Here is a 16982-nt window from a genome sequence, read left to right as displayed (position 1 = left end):
CCTAGCAGGACTCCCTCATAGGCCGGGAGGTTGAAAGCCGATAGCGAATCAGCGTCGCGTAAGAACCAATGCGCTAGTAGTTAGCGAGGGGCGGCACTCGAATGCAAAAAACCAATCAGAGAAAGGACACCTAACGGCACCCAATGAGCATCCCCTCCCCGACGAAAAAGGCGGGAAAATAAGCAATTGGGAGGGAGGGAACATTTCTGAATGCGCGTGGAACAGGGAGTTGGCCTCCGACAACCGTTGCCTCAGGAATGATTGTTCTTTGCTCTCTTTCGATGGGATCGTTCACCTTGATTTTGGCTTTAGCTCTGCCTCTGCCAGTCCATGGCACGGTCTATTTCCAGGAGCAGTTTTTGGACGGAGGTGGTGGCAGCAGCAGGGGCGGGGCAAGGGGCGGGGTCAGGTCGGCAAGTCAGTGGGGCGAAAAGATTCCGTAAACCAGCCTTAAACACTCAAAGAGCCATTTGGACCCATTTCCCACAGAAAAGAAAACACCGGGAGCCTCAAAACCTGGGTGGGTGTGGCCAACTCGACATCACTCACTCCCACCCAGTCACATGACACCCCTCAGCCACGCCCACCCAGGTTTTGTGGTTCCTAGTGTTTTCTATGGGAAACAGGTATCTCTCTCTCTATGTCTCTTTCTCTGTCTCTCTCTCAGGCCAGGCGAGGAGGGAAGGGAAGGGCAAGTGGGGGGGGGCAGCCAGTGGTGGATAGGGAGCCACAGCAGAGGGACGAAAGAGCCACATGCGGCTCCGGAGCCGCGGGTTGCTGACACCTGCCTTAAGCCATTTAAAGGGTTGCCCATTTGGACTACAAATGAGCCTAGGAGTTGAGTTTGGGCAACATGCTGAGTCATAAGAACCCAACCAAAATTAATAGCCACACTGAACATGTGCAAATATATATATATATATATGTAGTCCTCGACTTATGACCACAATTCAGCCCAAAGTTTATGTTGCTAAGTGAGACATTTGTCAAAGTGAGTTTTGCCCCATCTTATGACTTTTCTTGTCACATTTGCTAAGGGAATTGCAGCAGTTGTTAAGTTAGTAACATGGTTGATCAGTGAATCTGGCTTCCCCATTGACTTTGCTTGTCAGAAGGTTGCATAAGGGGATCGATCACATGGCCCTGGAACACTGCAGCCGTTATAAATATGAACCAGTTGTCAAGCAGCCAAATATAAATCACATGACCGTAGGGATACTGCAATGGTCATTGTGTGAAAAATGGTCATAAGTCAGTTTTTTCAGTGCCATTGTAACTGAATGGTCACTAAATTACCTGTACTATCTCTTTGCTGACCTGTCTATGTGTGTCATAGGAACTCAGCCACAGTCTTTTACATGTTAAAGCTTGGTATGAAAAGGGAAGACGTTCAAACAGTGATGAAATAGTATTTACATTAAATTCTCCATTAGGTAAATATGGTTTTTAAACACCCTGCTCCTGTAAATGAAGCCATTGGATCTGGGTTGCAAAGGCCGGAGAACCGTTAATGTGATGGATGTGATATTGTGCAAAAGGTGGAAGGATTAAGATAGCGGACAAGGAGGGGATGGTGTTCCCTCTGTGACACGGGATCAAATATTACTTCCCAATCTGGCACATACTGGTAGTTTGTGAAAGGAGAGTTACCAAAAAGGTTATAGAGACACAGCCAAAAGTATTGATACCCCTCCAATTTTTCCTCACAGAATCCCAATTTATGGTAAAATAAATTGAAACTGACAGAAGTAAATGGCATTCTTTATTTTATGTCCATAATAGAACTGACACTTTGCTTTTGATGGATCACTAAACATATTCTTGTAAATAATTGCATGAAAATGGTGTGAACCTAATTACTGGTACCATTAAAAGATAAAAGATCCTGGACTTTAGTGATCTCAAGGAAACTATTTACTTTCATTAGTATCATACCTTTCATCTCATCATTCAGCTTGCTTGAACAGAGACAAGTACTCAGGCATTTTCTATCATTGTGTACAGCTTAGTGAATAAAGACTAGAAAAGCTAAGAGTTGTCAGGAGGAAAGGAAGAAGGCTCAGTAATAGCTAAGCATGATAAAGGCTGTAAAACCATCTCCAAAGAACCTCGTGATCCTGTAACCATTCTTGTTAATATTATCAAGAAATTTAAATTTGAAGACCCTGGCACCTTAGCCAACCTCCTGGATCATGGCTGAAAGAGAAAGTTGACAAGATTGAACAGAAGGGTCAATGAATGGAGGATCTTCAGAACAGACCCTGGTTCTGTCACCATCTGACTGAAAGTGGCTCCATCGCAGAAGACTTAGGAAGACCCTACTTCTGAAAGAAAGAGACATGAAAAAGCCAGACTGGAGTTTGCTAAAATGTATGTTGACAAGCCACAGCCTCTCTAGAAGAACCTCCTTTGAACAGATGAAGGAAATTAGAGCTTTTGGGTATGTCACAACACCTCTATATTTACAGAAGAAAAAATGTTTTTAAAGAAATACTACCATCCTTATTAAGACATGGAAGGGGCTCTCATCAATCAATCAACCAACCACTATAACTGTATAATGTTACCTGGGCTTGAATCTATTCAAGGCACATTGAAATAAGAAAACTCTCTCAGCTATAGGTCATGCTCATCCAGCAGGATAATGATCCCACAATATGTGGTACATCTAAGAGGACTCCAGAATGATTGAAAAGCAAGCATTGGACTGTTCTGAAGTAGCCTGCTATGAATCCTGATCTGAATCTAATAGAATATTATAGAAAGAGCTGAAACTCACAGCTCTTGGGAGGAGAAAGCCACCAGACTAAGACAGTTAGAGAAGAAGATAGCTCAAGAAGAATGTGATAAATTATTCAGAGCTACAGAAAATCTTGTTTGCAGTTATTGCCTCAAAAGGGTGTGCTACAAAATATTAGGAATACCAATAATTATGTTCATGCAATTTTCATTTGTTCTATCGTTTCAAGAATTTGTTAAATCATAATCAAAAGCATGGCTACTTTATTGGCTATGGAATAAATAATGATGGATGACACTTACTTGTGTCAGTTTCAAGTTATTTCACAGCAAATTAGGTTTCCTTGAGAAGTGGAAGTTGTCAGCCAATATATTTGACAAAGTAGAGGTTGTAAACCAATATCTTTAGCCACCCATAAATGTAATAACACAAATATGCAGCAGCCCCATCCAGAGATAGTACAATCTAGGTTTTTATTCATTTAAAAAGCTTTCATGCATATTCCATTTTGCAGGGATTTTTTTTCAGTATTAAAGGATTTGCTGATTGGCTAAAATAGTCAATCAATTAAAATATAGATAAATCCCCAAAACAAAAGAAAAATAAATCACTGTGTAAATATTATTTGACACTTAGATCTTTAGGATGATACAGCAGTGGAGTCCTTACTGCTCTCTGAGCTTGGTTGTTTGCTTGCAGACATTTCATTATCCACCTAGGTAACATCAGTGCAGTGAGCATGGGTTGCTCCTTGTTTACATACAGTAGCTTTCCCTGTCAGTTTTGATGGGGATGTGGTTTTCTGCTTGATTGTTTGCCTGGAGTTAATCCCAGTTTATCCGAGTGTTTGCTGCTGGACAGGATGTATTCTCTTTTTTTTTTCCTTTTAACTTTTTAATTGACTCAATTAGGAAACTGAACAACTTAGACCAAGCTAAATGCAAAAACGCTGAGGAATTCCTGGAAGTTGAGCATTCAGACAAATCAGCCTTCAGTGGACACATAGAAATAAACCATATTTACACACAATTCAAGAGACAATAAAAAAAAACTATGAAGGAAATAAAAAGACCAAAACATATCCTCTCAGCCCAGATAAATAAGGATTAACCCTAGGCAAATAAGCAGAAAATAATACCCTAAACAAGGAACTATTAAGGAGAAAGCAACACCCTACACCAAAACTGGCCAAGCAAGCTATTACATATAAATAGGGAGCAAACTCCACACTTACTCCCACTGATGATATTACTTAGTTGGGCGAGCAAACAACCATCTCAGCACCAAGGACTCCATTGTTCAACCCTTCTATTTTATCTTGTGTATATGATATATTGTATAATATAGTAGAGCAACTCAGACCTCTAGAATTAAATAAGTATCATACATATTGTTACAATGTTTCTAAAATAATATGATCCCTGCAATCAGCTATGACTTCCTTTTTTTTCTTCTCTCTCTACTGAATAGATGATTTCCAACTACTCTGTAGCAGTTGTAACCACTTCCAGCAGGAAAGTCATGTTAAGATTTTGCTGCAAAAAGAGTGGTCTTGTGGGTGACCAAAAATCTTTTGTGGCTGTATTTAACTGCTCGTTTCTTTTCATCAAAAGAGTCGCTGCTGATTTTAGGATAATTAAGCATCTAAACATTCTTCTTGAATTCCATTTCCATGTCTTATGTTTTTTACTTGTTGAGTGCTTGTCATTTTAATCTGATTTTTGTCCAAATTTGCAATGACTGCATGTACAGGGATAGGTGCATATGTACATGTATGTAATACTTTTGATCATATAATATGTATGTGTTATCCACTCCAACTTTTTATACCTATCATTAGCCCTCTGCCCTTTATGTATTTACTGTACGCTTTATCTGTCTCTGGTTTTGTTTCTGGTTCCTGCCTTGCTATTACCAGCAGTTCCACTTGGTGACAAATATTTTCATTTTTGTTAACAGCAAAATGGAAGGAGAGATGGGTGGTCTCTCAGCATAAATCCAACTATGGAAAATTTAGGTTGACAGCTGGAAATTTTTACGGCGATCGTGAAGCAGACAAAGGTTTGAAGTTAATATGAAATTCATAATTATTTATATGGATGCTCATCATTTGGATATGATTTCTGTTCCTTAGAAGATTTTTTTTTAAAGTTCACACTGAGATTATAAGTACTAAGAGCCAGTCATGAGAGTATGCTATTGTCTTCTCCACCTGTCCTTGGTTCTAAGTCACAGTTCATTTCTGCTAAATTCAGGTTCATAGTCTTGGGCATGTCCTATGTACACAAATGGGGCTAGCTGGAACGACTTGCCTCCAGAAGTTGTGGGTACTCCAACACTGGAATTTTTTTAAGAGATTGGACATGGGCAATCATTGTCTGAAATGTTATAGGGTTTCCTGCTTGAGTATGGGGTTGGATTAGAAGACTGTAAGGTCCCTTCCAACTTATCTAACAAAATGAAATTCAATGTAGAGAAAAGTAAAGTCTTACACAGGCAAGAAAAACCAAAAGTACACATATAGACTGGGTGAAAGCAGGCTTAATAGCTGTAACTGTGAGAGGGATCTTGGAGTCTTAGTGGACAACCAGTTAAATATGAGTCAGCAGTGTGCAGCGGCAGCCAAAAAAGCCAATGCAATCCTAAATTGCATTAACAGAGGGATACAATCAACATCAAATGAGGTACTAATACCACTCTACAAAGCCTTAGTAAGACCACACCTAGAATATTGCATCCAGTTTTGGTCACCACACCAATGTTGAGACTCTAGAAAAAGTGCAGAAAAGAGCAAGAAGATTAGGGGACTGGAGACTAAAACACATGAAGAACTGTTATAGGAACTGGGCATGGCTAGTCTAGTGAACAGAAGGACCAGGGGAGACATGATAGCAGTGTTCCAATATTTGAGGGGCTGCCACAGACAGGAAGGGGTCAAGCTATTTTCCAAAGCACCTGAAGGCCAGACAAGGAATAATGGATGGAAACTAATTAAGGAGAGACTCACCCTAGAAATAAGGAGAAATTTTCAGACAGTGAGAACAATCAACTAATGGAACAGCTTGCCTTCAGAAGTTGTGGGAGCTTCATCACTGGAAGCTTTTAAGAAGAGATTGGACTGCCATTTATCCGAAATGGTGTAGGATCTCCTGCTTGAGGGGGGGAGTAGACTAGATGACCTACAGTTCAAAGTCCCTTCCAATTCTGTTAATCTAATCACTTATTCTGTTATTCTGCTTGAATACCTATCCTCCCTCCTTCCCTTCATTTATTTATTGCCTCACCTTGCTCAGAGTTTGTATTGTTATCTAGATAAAGATACTATATTATCTTAACATAGAACGTGAAGGTTTAAAAAGGCTTATTCTCCATTTCCAATATAAGTGTCCAATATTTGTGCTCTCTTTCCCTTCCCCATGCTAGAAACAGCTGTTATGCTTTTATTGTTTTCTATTTATTATGATAATCAAAGCACTTTGGCAATTCTATTTACAATTTTGGTGTCTGTGTAAAATGATTTCTCATATACTCTAGGTCTGCAGACAAGTGAAAATGTAAAGTTTTATGCCATCTCATCACGATTTAAACCATTCAGCAATAAGGGGAAATCATTGGTAATTCAGTATACGGTAAAGCATGAGCAGAAAATTGACTGTGGTGGTGGTTATGTAAAATTATTTCCCTCCAATTTGAACCAAAAGAATATGAGTGGGGAATCTCTTTACTACATCATGTTTGGTGAGTTGCTTTTGATAAACTTGCCTAAAATTGTGTAACAAAATTGGCACTAATTTTTTGTACTAAAACCCAAAATTTATAAGGGGGAATCCTAGGCAGAAGTATAAAGCTATAATTACCGTATTTTCCGGCGTATAAGACGACTGGGCGTATAAGACGACCCCCTACTTTTCCTGTTAAAATATAGGGTTTGGGCTATACTCGCCGTATAAGACTACCCCTCTTCCAACGCACACCAAATAAAAATTAAAAAAACATCAACTGGCTCACCCACAATGTAAAAGCAGCTGTGCTAGACCCAAAATGGCCCCTGAAACAAGCAGGAACCTCACACAGCCCCAAAAAGCCCCAAAAAACAACTTTCACGCTTTACACACACACAACACAACACAACACAACACAACTGGCTCATCCACAATGTAAAAGTAGCTGTGCTAGACCCAAAATGGCCCCTGCAACAAGCAGGAACTTCACACAGCCACAAAAAGCCCAAAAACCCAACTTTCACATTTCACACACACAAAATTCCACATACAGCTTTGTGAGATTTTGTGTGTTTGTGTAGTTAGAGTGAAACACTACAGAAACACACTAAATCTCAGAAAGCTACACAAATATTATTTTATTTTATTTTATTTTTATATGAAAGCTAAATTTAAAACTTCCTAAACTTTAAATGGCTAGGTCTAAAAAAGAACTAAAAAAAACCCCAATTAACTATTTTTTTTAAAGATCCCAAAGGGGAAAAAAACTTACGTACCCAATAGAACAGGGGTCTCCAACCTTGGCAACTTTAAGACTTGTAGACTTCAACTCCCACAATTCCTCAGCCAGCTTTGTTTTGCTGGCTGAGGAATTCTGGGAGTTGAAGTCCACAACTCCCTGCCTGCTTGGTTGCAGGCAGGGAGTTGCTTGCTGATGGAATGGATTCAGGCAAGCGAAGCAAGGCAAGCAGCTAAGGCAGTGGTTCTCAACCTTCCTAATGCCGCGACCCTTTAATACAGTTCCTCATGTTGTGGTGACCCCCAACGATAAAGTTAATCTTAAAACCATCAAAAATAAGTGTTTTCCGATGGTCTTAGGCCAGGGGTCCCCAACCTTTTGGACCTCAGGGACCACCAACTTCATAATTTTAAATTTCGCAGACCACTAATACGAATCCAGTGCCCCGCTTGCTGAAGCACCTGGACTCCCAGTACGGGATGGGGTCCTTCAGGCACTCTCCATCCTCTCTGTCTCTCTCTCTCTCTGTCTCCCACTCTTTCTCTCTCATTCTCTCTTTCTCTCTCTCTCATTTTCGCTTTCTCTCTCTCTCCCTCTCTTTCTTTCTCTCCCACTCTTTCTCATTCTTTCTCTCTCCCCTCTCTCTCATTCTCTTTCTCTCTCCCCCTCTCTTTCTCATTCTTTCTTTCCCCCACTCTTTCCCTTTCTCTCCCCTCTTTCTCATTCTTTCTCTCTCTCCCACTCTTTCTCTCTCATTCTCTTTCTCCCCCCTTTCTCTCTCTTTCTCCCACTCTCTTTCTCTCCCCCCACTCTCTCTCATTCTCTCTTTCTCTCTGTCCCCCTTTCTCTCCCCCCCACTTTCTCTTTCTCCCTCCCGCTCTTTCTCTTTCTCTCTCTCCCCCTCTTTCTCTCTCTCCCCACTCTCTCCCTCTCATTCTGATTCTCTCATTCTGATTCTCTTTCATTTTCTCTCCCTCTCTCTCATTCTCTCTCTGATTCTTTGGTTCTCTTTGATTCTGTCTCTTTCTCTGTCTCTCATTCTCTCTCTCTCACTCTCTCTCTCTGATTCTCTCTGTCTCTTTCTCTCATTCTCTTTCATTCTGTCTTTCTCTCTCTTTCATTCTTTGTCTCTTTCTCTCTCTGTCTCATTCTGATTCTCTCTTTCTCTCTCATTCTCTCTCTCTCTCATCTCATGGGCCAGCCAGTGTCTTGGGGCTGAGAGGAAGTCAAGCATCTCCCTGAGAGACTGAGGGCCGGAAGAAGTGTGGGAGCGAAGCACTACTTGAACTTGTGCGGCATGAGCATTCGCCTTGGTATATTTGCGCCAGCTGATGGCCAAGGCAGCCCTCATCTGTCTGCTGAAAGTGCAGCATCAGGATTCTGCCTTGCTATATTTGCGGCGCAAGGCAGCCTTTGTTTCCTGCTGCTTGGGACTCAGAGCGGTAAATAGCGTCTGATCCGGAGAGCAGCTGGATTTTGCTCTCTAATCTGGATGCCAGATCGGCCCCCTGCAAACTCTCGTCTCTCGAGGAGCGCTCCCTGAAGCGGAGCTGGAAACTTTGGTTGGACTGCTTGAGAGAGGAGAGCTTGCAGGGGGGCGATCTGGTGTCTGCAACGGAGAGCGGCATCCGGCTTTTTCTCTCCGCTGTAAGAGCGCTGTAAGAGCGGCAGCCCTCATCTCCTAATGCTTGGGACTGCAAAATCCAGCTGCTCCCCGGACCAGTCACCATTTACCGCTCCGAGTCCCAAACATTAGGAGATGAGGGCTGCCGCTCTTACAGCGCTCTTATAGCGGAGAGAAAAAGCTGGATGCCGCTCTCCATTGCAGACACCAGATCGCCCCCCTGCAAGCTCTCCTCTCTCAAGCAGTCCAACCAAAGTTTCCAGCCCCGCTTCAGGGAGCGCTCCTTGAGAGACGAGAGTTTGCAGGGGGCCGATTTGGCAGCCGGATTAGAGAGCAAAATCCAGCAGCTCTCCGGATCAGACGCCATTTACCACTCTGAGTCCCAGGCAGCAGGAAACAAAGGCTGCCTTGCGCCACTCCTGACACAAATATACCAAGGCGGAATGCTGCTGCCGTACAAATGAAAGTAGTGCTTCACTCCCACAGCTTCCAGCCATCGCAAACACCACTTCTTCCTGCTTCTGCCGCCCCCTCCCCCACCGCCACAACAGCACCATTCATTCCGGATGGCGAGGGCTGCGCTCGTTTTTCTGTATTGCACCACCATCAAAACCCCTGTGAAAGGGTTGTTTGACCCCCCAACCACTGAGCTAAGGTAAGCAAGCCAGGAAAATGCGCTGCGCACTCCCACCCTTTGCCTGCGAGCCCGGACGCTGATCCGGACGGCTGCAGAACGAACTGGGCACTGGCTGTCATGTCTTTTCTGCTGTGCGGGGTTCGGCACCTGGGCTCCCGGGGTTTAAGCCTCTGGGCCAGCCCGTGCTGCTCCAGGATGTTCGCTTCGGGCTCCTTGGAATTGCTGCTGGGCGCTTCTTCCCGTTGGGGCGATGGTGGGTGGCTGCGAGCCTGGAAGAGGTGGTGAAATGCAGAGCAATACCTCGTGGGGAAGGAGTCCGCCGTGGCTCCCGCAGTCCACTCACCATCGCCCCAACGGGAAGAAGCGCCCAGCAGCAATTCCAAGGAGCCCGAAGCGAACATCCTGGAGCAGCACGGGCCGGCCCAAAGGCTTAAACCCCAGGAGCCCAGGTGCCGAACCCGGCACAGCAGAAAAGACATGACAGCCGGTGCCCAGTTCTTTCTGCAGCCGTCCGGATCGGCGCCAAGCCAGGAAAGTGCGCTGCGCACTCCCACCCTTCGCCTGCGAGCCCGGGCGCCGATCCGCTTGGACTGCGGGAGCCACGGCGGTGCTGGCCGGGCTGGGTCTGGTGCGGTGGGCGGAGATGAAGGAGCAGCCTCGGCGGTAGCAGCAGCAGCAATTACAACGGGAAAAGCTGTGGGGAAAGGAGGACGAGGAAGATCTGGCAAGGCGGTGCGAGCACTTCATGGCTCCTCCGGTGAGCGGATTGCGAGAGCTGCGCGACTGGGGCGGAGACATGCGAAGTCGCATGGGGCTTCTCATAATGGAGACGCAGAGCCAGGTGTGCAAGGCGCTGGCCCAGGTCGACCGCGGCGCCGCTTTCACCATGGACTGCTGGGAAAGGAAGGAAGGTCCGAATTCCGGGGTAGAGTGGGGACGCGTTCCTTTCTCGTGGGCCCCGCACTGCCTGGCACCTCTTGTAGGTTGGAACTAATTCGGAGTACAGCTTCCCCTCAATGTTGCCGGCGCTCCCAAAGTGTCATCGGTCAGCGCCAGCAACTCAGATTCGGGTACCCGGCGTATAAGACGACCCCCGACTTTTGAGATGATTTTCCTGGGTTAAAAAGTCGTCTTATACGCCGGAAAATACGGTACTCATTGAAATTCATCTAAGATAAATTTGACTAAAATACTTCCAGAACTCCCTTTTAGCTTTTGTATCAGGAGCTTTAATCACAGAAGATCCTGATAGTTGTGATTCTTATATTTCTCTCTGCAGTTATTACTGGAGATAAGTAGAAAGTTTCATTATTTTTAGAAAGTCAAAGATTTTATCAATCTGAAATAATCTGAGGCATTTTCTGTACTTTAAATAACACAAAAAAGCAAACTTTGTTATCTGTTTCAGGGCCTGATATATGTGGTTCTGATACAAAGAAAGTCCACGTCATTTTAAACTACAAGAACAAAGTTTATCCTGTTAAGAAACAAATTCGCTGCAAAGTAAGTATAAAAAAATCATGATAATTAAAAGTTGTGATCCATAATATTCTCATCTTGAGCCATCAAACTCAGTTAAAAGATGTCAGTTAAATATAATAAGAGAGTACCAAATTTGTAAACTGGGAAACTGGGAAATTGAAAAAAAAGGCATGGAAGAATATAATTTGTTGCCAAGTAAACTATGTTCATATGCCCATATAATTTTAAGGAATCATGCATGACTCAAAAATACTTTTCACTGCAATATGCTTTAGTAGGCAAAACCACACATAAGTGATATTTTGTACAGCAAACAATGCAGGTGCTATTTGGTTAAACTATGGTAAACTTAACATCCTATGCACATTTACAGAGAGCAAACGTTATATGAATACTTTACACATTTACTAGACTTAGGTGGTGTTATTACACACTATTATGGCTATCTGTCTGAATTAGTTTTACTGAAGGTGTTGAAACAAACCAATATTTATCTTTTTCCACATTTTATTTAGGTGGATGGATTCACACACCTATATACACTGGTTTTAAAATCGGATCACACGTATAAAGTGAAAATTGATAATAAATTGGTGATATTAGGCATTTTAGAAGATGACTGGGACTTCTTGCCACCAAGGAGAATAAATGATCCAGCAGTGAAGAAACCAGAGAATTGGGATGATGAAGCTGAAATTGATGATCCAGAGGACACTAAGCCAGAGGTGAAACTCTAGGATGGAAGTGGACAATCCCCTGTCCAATGTGAAAAATCCAGAGCAAGGTCATCCCCAACAAATGGCTAGCCACAAGGAGAGTGTATGGATTTTATGATTAAAATAGTTGTCCTAACACTTGATCAAACACGATTCCCTTGTAATGTAGGGCTTTGTGAGAGCAGAGCATAAGCATTTTTCATCTTAGGGATAGCCTTTTGAAGGTTTAAAAAACGCCATTAGGTCTTCTCAGGCTGAAAGTACTTTCAGTGTTCCCACCTAGGAGATGCTGACAAATTTTTATTGTTTTTCACCAAGTTCATTCAATTTTTAAAGGACAGCATCCACAACTGGACTCAGTGTGCCAAATAACATACAAATAGATTAGTGCTACAGAAAGTCAAGTTATTACTTCTCATGAGTTAGAAACTATACATTACACTCTTTTGTTCAGATTGTGAGGGTCTGAACAATCCTTAGATCTTTTTGATATGATTGATGATTTACAATCCTGAGATCCTTTTGCTATGTATGTACTATTGCTGTCATTTGAATTTGTCTCGCCAAATTATTGTTGACTTCAGTTAGTGTTCATTCTGTCAAGATCAGGTCCTGCCCCCCCCCCCCCCCCCGCCTCCCGGTTGTTTTCCAAATTCTGTGTCAACTGTAAATTTGATAAAATCCCATCCCCCAGGTTTTTTTACATTGATATTGTATCATATCATATGGTATATTATATTAATAATAGATTATATAGGTGAAAGGTCTGCTCTAGGAATCAGATCCAAACCTTCATTTGCCTGGTAGGTGAAGTAATATGCAGATTGAGGAGTTAAGGAAGAAAAGGCCACCCACTCCTTAAAAGATTCACCCACTAACATCCTTTTATTTGTTTAAGACCTGGAGAATCACCATTCTTGTTTCCTCCTTTATAGAAAAAGGTGCATGAGTGGTGAACAGGAAAAGCCAGCATGTACCTTGTCTAGTAGGAAACACATGTAGCAGGTCTTATAAGTTTTGTCCTTTTTGTGAAAGGGCATGCAAAAGAAGAATGGGCAGCTGCTGATATGCACCTTCCCATTTCTTTGTGCCAGCATTGGTAGGCAGCTGCATTCTATCTGCAAGGAAGATGCATGAATCTGAAATGGTATTTCTGCACCAGCAATGATGTGCAGTGGCTTGGATGATAAGACTAGATCAGCTGCTTTCTCAATGGTTATCTTCATATTATGCAATGTACTTCTTCCAGTGTTCTACCCTGGCTTCCTTCCTGTTGCAATTTAGAAAGATATGAAAGACCGTTAATGTTAATCAGGTTTTACTTTTGTTTAAATTCTTAACAATGCTTATTGATTTATTTAGAATTAAATTTTATAGACTTTATAACGTCAACCCACAATGACTTCGTGTCTATAAAACAATAAAAAGGTAATAATGCAAAGAAGCTATAGCGAGGGAGCAATCATATCCCAGTTATTAAAATAATCTCATTCAAGATGGGCATATATCCCTATCTATTCCAGAGCCGATGGAAGGCCTTCAGGTTTAATTAAAAGGACAGCAGGGGGAGGGCTGTTCAAACCATCTGGGAGATACTCTTGCAGAGGGACAGGCACTACAGCTGGGAAAGTGTGTCATCTAGTTCCCATCAGATGGCACTGCTTTAAAGGTGGGAGCCACAGCACACCCACTCTCTGTCCATTGTTACTGGGTAGGCAGAAACAATGGAAATGAGCAAGGTTTCTCAAATAGCTAAGTCCTATACCCTTGATAGCGAACCTGTGGCACGTGTGCCTGAAGTGGCATGCGGAGCCATGTCACCTGGCATGCCAGCCATCGCCCCAGCCCAGCTCTACCACGCATGCGCGCACGCCTCCCGCCAGCCAGCTGGTCTTTGAGTCTCTGCCGCGCATGCACAGGGGGCGGGACGCATGCGAGGGACACGCATGCGCCTGCGTGGGGGGCAGGGCACATGCACAGGGGTTGCTCACATTGCACTTTGGGGGTTCATATGTGTGCATCCCCCTGCTCCCCATTTTGGGCCTGGAAGGCCTCCTGCACCCACCTGGAAGCCAAAAAGGGGCACAGGGGTGCTGCGCGAGGTCCCCCTGTGCCCCGTTTTGGGCCTAGAAAGCTTCCTGCACCAACCTGGAAGCCAAAACGGCGCGTGGGGGGGTGGAGCACATGGGGGGGGGGCGCATGCATGGGAGGGTGCTCGCATTGCATTTTGGGAGTTCGGGCATGCACGGGTGTATTCATGCACGCTTTGGGCACTCGGCACCAAAAAGGTTAACCATCACTGTCCTATACCATAATGGATTTTATACTATGGGTGATAAACCACATCTTGAATTTATTTAAATAGCCAATAAATAACTCAGTAAATAACTGGGATGGGTAATATTAAAAATGAAAAACAAATATATGTGTATGTGTATACACACACACACAGATTAATTCCACCTGGAAACTAAATACTGTAGCTCATGCAGCAGAGGTATGCCACAAGACACACCCATGACTATCTGCACTCTGGATTGGCTACAGCCTCTGAGTGTTCTTCATGGGCAATTAGCCAGTTGGTCTACTGGGATATAAAAAGGACCTTTGCTTTGCTAATTCTAAGATAAATTATATAAATAATATTTGTAAAAAAAATTAGCTAGTAACTGATTTTTATAAAAATGCAGGGTGTTTTTTCTTGGCAAATCTGCACTTCCTCTTACTAAGCATTATGTCTGGGTTTCTATCTCACTGTAACAAATTTATTCCTTTTTCATTAACATGGAATTGCAATTGGGCAGATCAGTCTTTACTTTCCTGGCTCTTCTGTTTTGCTTTATAAATGTGTGTTTATATTCCTGTGACATCTATTCTTCAGAATTTCTCAGAGCTTTGTTTCCATGTAAATCATAAAATCCCTGTTTTGTGTTAGGGGTCAACTAATCTGGCCCTGAAGATTTAAATTTGCTCAAGGTGTTTGGAGACTGTGGCTTGACTAGAATCAAGGCAGATGTGGTAGAAACCACTAGAAATGGGGACCCAGCTACACCTTCAGGCTTCAGAATAATCAACCTGAATGTGTTCTGCTAGAGTCAGCATGCCACCTACAGAGGAATCTGGCCTGTCAAAGCAAAGCAAAAGGCAAAAAGACTCAGGTGAGCAACCATCAGTCTCAGTGCATATTGACAAGAACAACCTCTTGATGGCAGCAGAGAGCTACAGAGAACAATTACCTTTTTTGTTCTCTAGTGGCCACTTCAATTTTTGCAGCAGAGGTTACCTCTAGCATTAGTATAATCTGCCAGTGCTTGTCGCCTCCGAAGAGAGCACTATAAGATGCTATTACTGCCTGATGGCTTACCTGTAAAATCCCTGAGCACAAAAACATCTCTCTTCCCTCAAATGGAGCTGCTAACTCTTGATGGGCTGCCAAACTGATTTTGTCTTGAGAATCAAAGACCTTTACTTGGCTGGATATGGTACAGCAACTGGTAGGACTCAATGTGCTTTGTCTGGCCTCAGAAGTTTAGCAGAATCAGGCCTAGTTAGGAATTGGGCAGGAGATCTCCAATGAATTTCAGAGCTGGGAGTTTGAAAAAGACATGTTAGAAGATGTCTGTAGCAAATCACCATGATACTGTTACATCCCCTTTCCAAAAAGACGCCACAATATGGTGATCTGTAATGGATGGGAGACACAATATTAGGAGTTGCTCATTTTGCTTTCCTTTCATTTCCCCCCTCCCCATCCCTGTGATAGGATTGGGATATTGATGAATACATTGTGGACAACAGCGCTGAAAAACCTAAAGACTGGGATGATGCAGCACAGGGCACCTGGCAACCTCCTCTGCTGAAGAATCCTCTCTACAGAGTATGGTGTCACTTTTTCCTTGTTTTGAAGTGAACTTTGAGGAATTGGGTGGCCATTTGGGCAGCCATAAACCGAGAACATTTGGTTCATTTCAGGGGGAGTGGCGGCCCAGGAAAATCCCAAATCCCAACTACAAAGGCATTTGGCCCCATCCCCAGATTGCGAATCCTGAGTATGTGCCAGATCCAAGCCTTTCTGTCTATGAGAACATCAGCGTCATTGGTCTAGATCTTTGGCAGGTCAGTTGGGCCTCTTTCTGGTTCGTGCGTTAATTACTGCCAACTTGAGAAAAAAATTAGCAACACAGAGCTATTGATTCAAATGTATATAAAGACACACTATTGTGTTTCTTAATTGCAGGTGAGATCTGGAACTATTTTTGATAATTTCTTGATCACTGATGATGAAAAGTATGCAAAGAAATTTGGTGATGAAACATGGGGCAAAACGAAGGTAAGAATGATCTCTTCTCTGAAATGCAGCCAGGGTGTAGATTCCTTTTGTGATTGTATTGTTCTTCTATATTACTTGACCCTTTTCTCAAAGAGCTATTTTTGCTTGGATGGCTGATATTGGAACAGGGAATCCACTATGATTGTTCTGCAGGTGCCTTTCCAAAACAGCCACAGACACACAGTAAGGCTGCTTGAGGTGACTTTCCCAGTACTCCTGGATGGGATGCTGACAGTCTTCTTACCTGGATGAGAAAATAAAGGGGGAGCCTCTCTGCTCTGTCCAATGCCAGCAGCTGTTGCAGGTGGCATTGGAAGCGGAGCCTGTTCTGCCTGCAGTTTGTTCTTCCAGTTGTCATGTTAGGTTAGCTGGGAGGAAACAGATCAAGGAAAATTCCCGCAAGGGAATAGATTTCCTCAGCTGGATATCTGAGATGACAGCAGGTTTCCTAAGGTGACCTTTCATTTTCCATTTAAAATTTCCAGGAGCCGGAACAGACAATGAGCGAGAAAGAAATCAAGAAAGAAAAGAAAGGGAAAAAGAGAAAAACCCAGAAGATGCCAAAAAAGAAATCACCTCAAAAGAACAAATCTGAGAGGATTGTAGCACAGAAGGAGGAGCTCTGACCTTTTTTCCCCCCTCAGAATTTAAATTGGAGCTAACAGAGGAAGATATTAAGGGCCGGGGACCATGTTTGTTTAAGCAGATACCTGGGGAAACTGGTTTCGGCTAAAATGATATCAAAAGGGTTTTTTTTTAATAAAGTAAATTGTTGACAAAGAGAGTCCATAATGACTTCGTTTCCTTCTCTCCTTCAAGTCCAGTCATCCATCCTTGCAAAAGCGATTAACTCCCCAAATTATCTCTGGGGCTCCGGGTTGCATGGGGAAAGGGGGAGGGAGGGTTGTCTCATTACTATTTCTGAATTACCCCAAAAAATCTTTCCTATGCAAAAGTGGAAGAGGAGAAAATGTCCCTTTTTCTAGCCTCGG

General features: G+C 43.1%; 1 protein-coding gene across 1 annotated transcript; it reads left to right on the top strand.

Moving 5' to 3' along the window:
- The first annotated feature begins 257 nt into the window (after positions 1 to 257).
- Positions 258 to 16616, top strand: CALR3 (calreticulin 3). The gene is made up of 9 exons (XM_070931726.1): positions 258 to 369; positions 4700 to 4801; positions 6275 to 6478; positions 10871 to 10965; positions 11460 to 11669; positions 15424 to 15537; positions 15633 to 15776; positions 15898 to 15990; positions 16476 to 16616. The coding sequence occupies exons 1-9, from the start codon at positions 258 to 260 to the stop codon at positions 16614 to 16616; spliced, it is 1215 nt and encodes a 404-aa protein (XP_070787827.1).
- The last annotated feature ends 366 nt before the right edge of the window (positions 16617 to 16982 follow it).

Source organism: Pituophis catenifer, unplaced genomic scaffold, assembly GCF_029215685.1.
Source record: "Pituophis catenifer annectens isolate HBS135680 unplaced genomic scaffold, rPitCat1.0.hap2 SCAF_1, whole genome shotgun sequence".
NCBI lineage: Eukaryota > Metazoa > Chordata > Lepidosauria > Squamata > Colubridae > Pituophis > Pituophis catenifer.
This window is presented reverse-complemented; position numbering and strand designations above follow the sequence as displayed.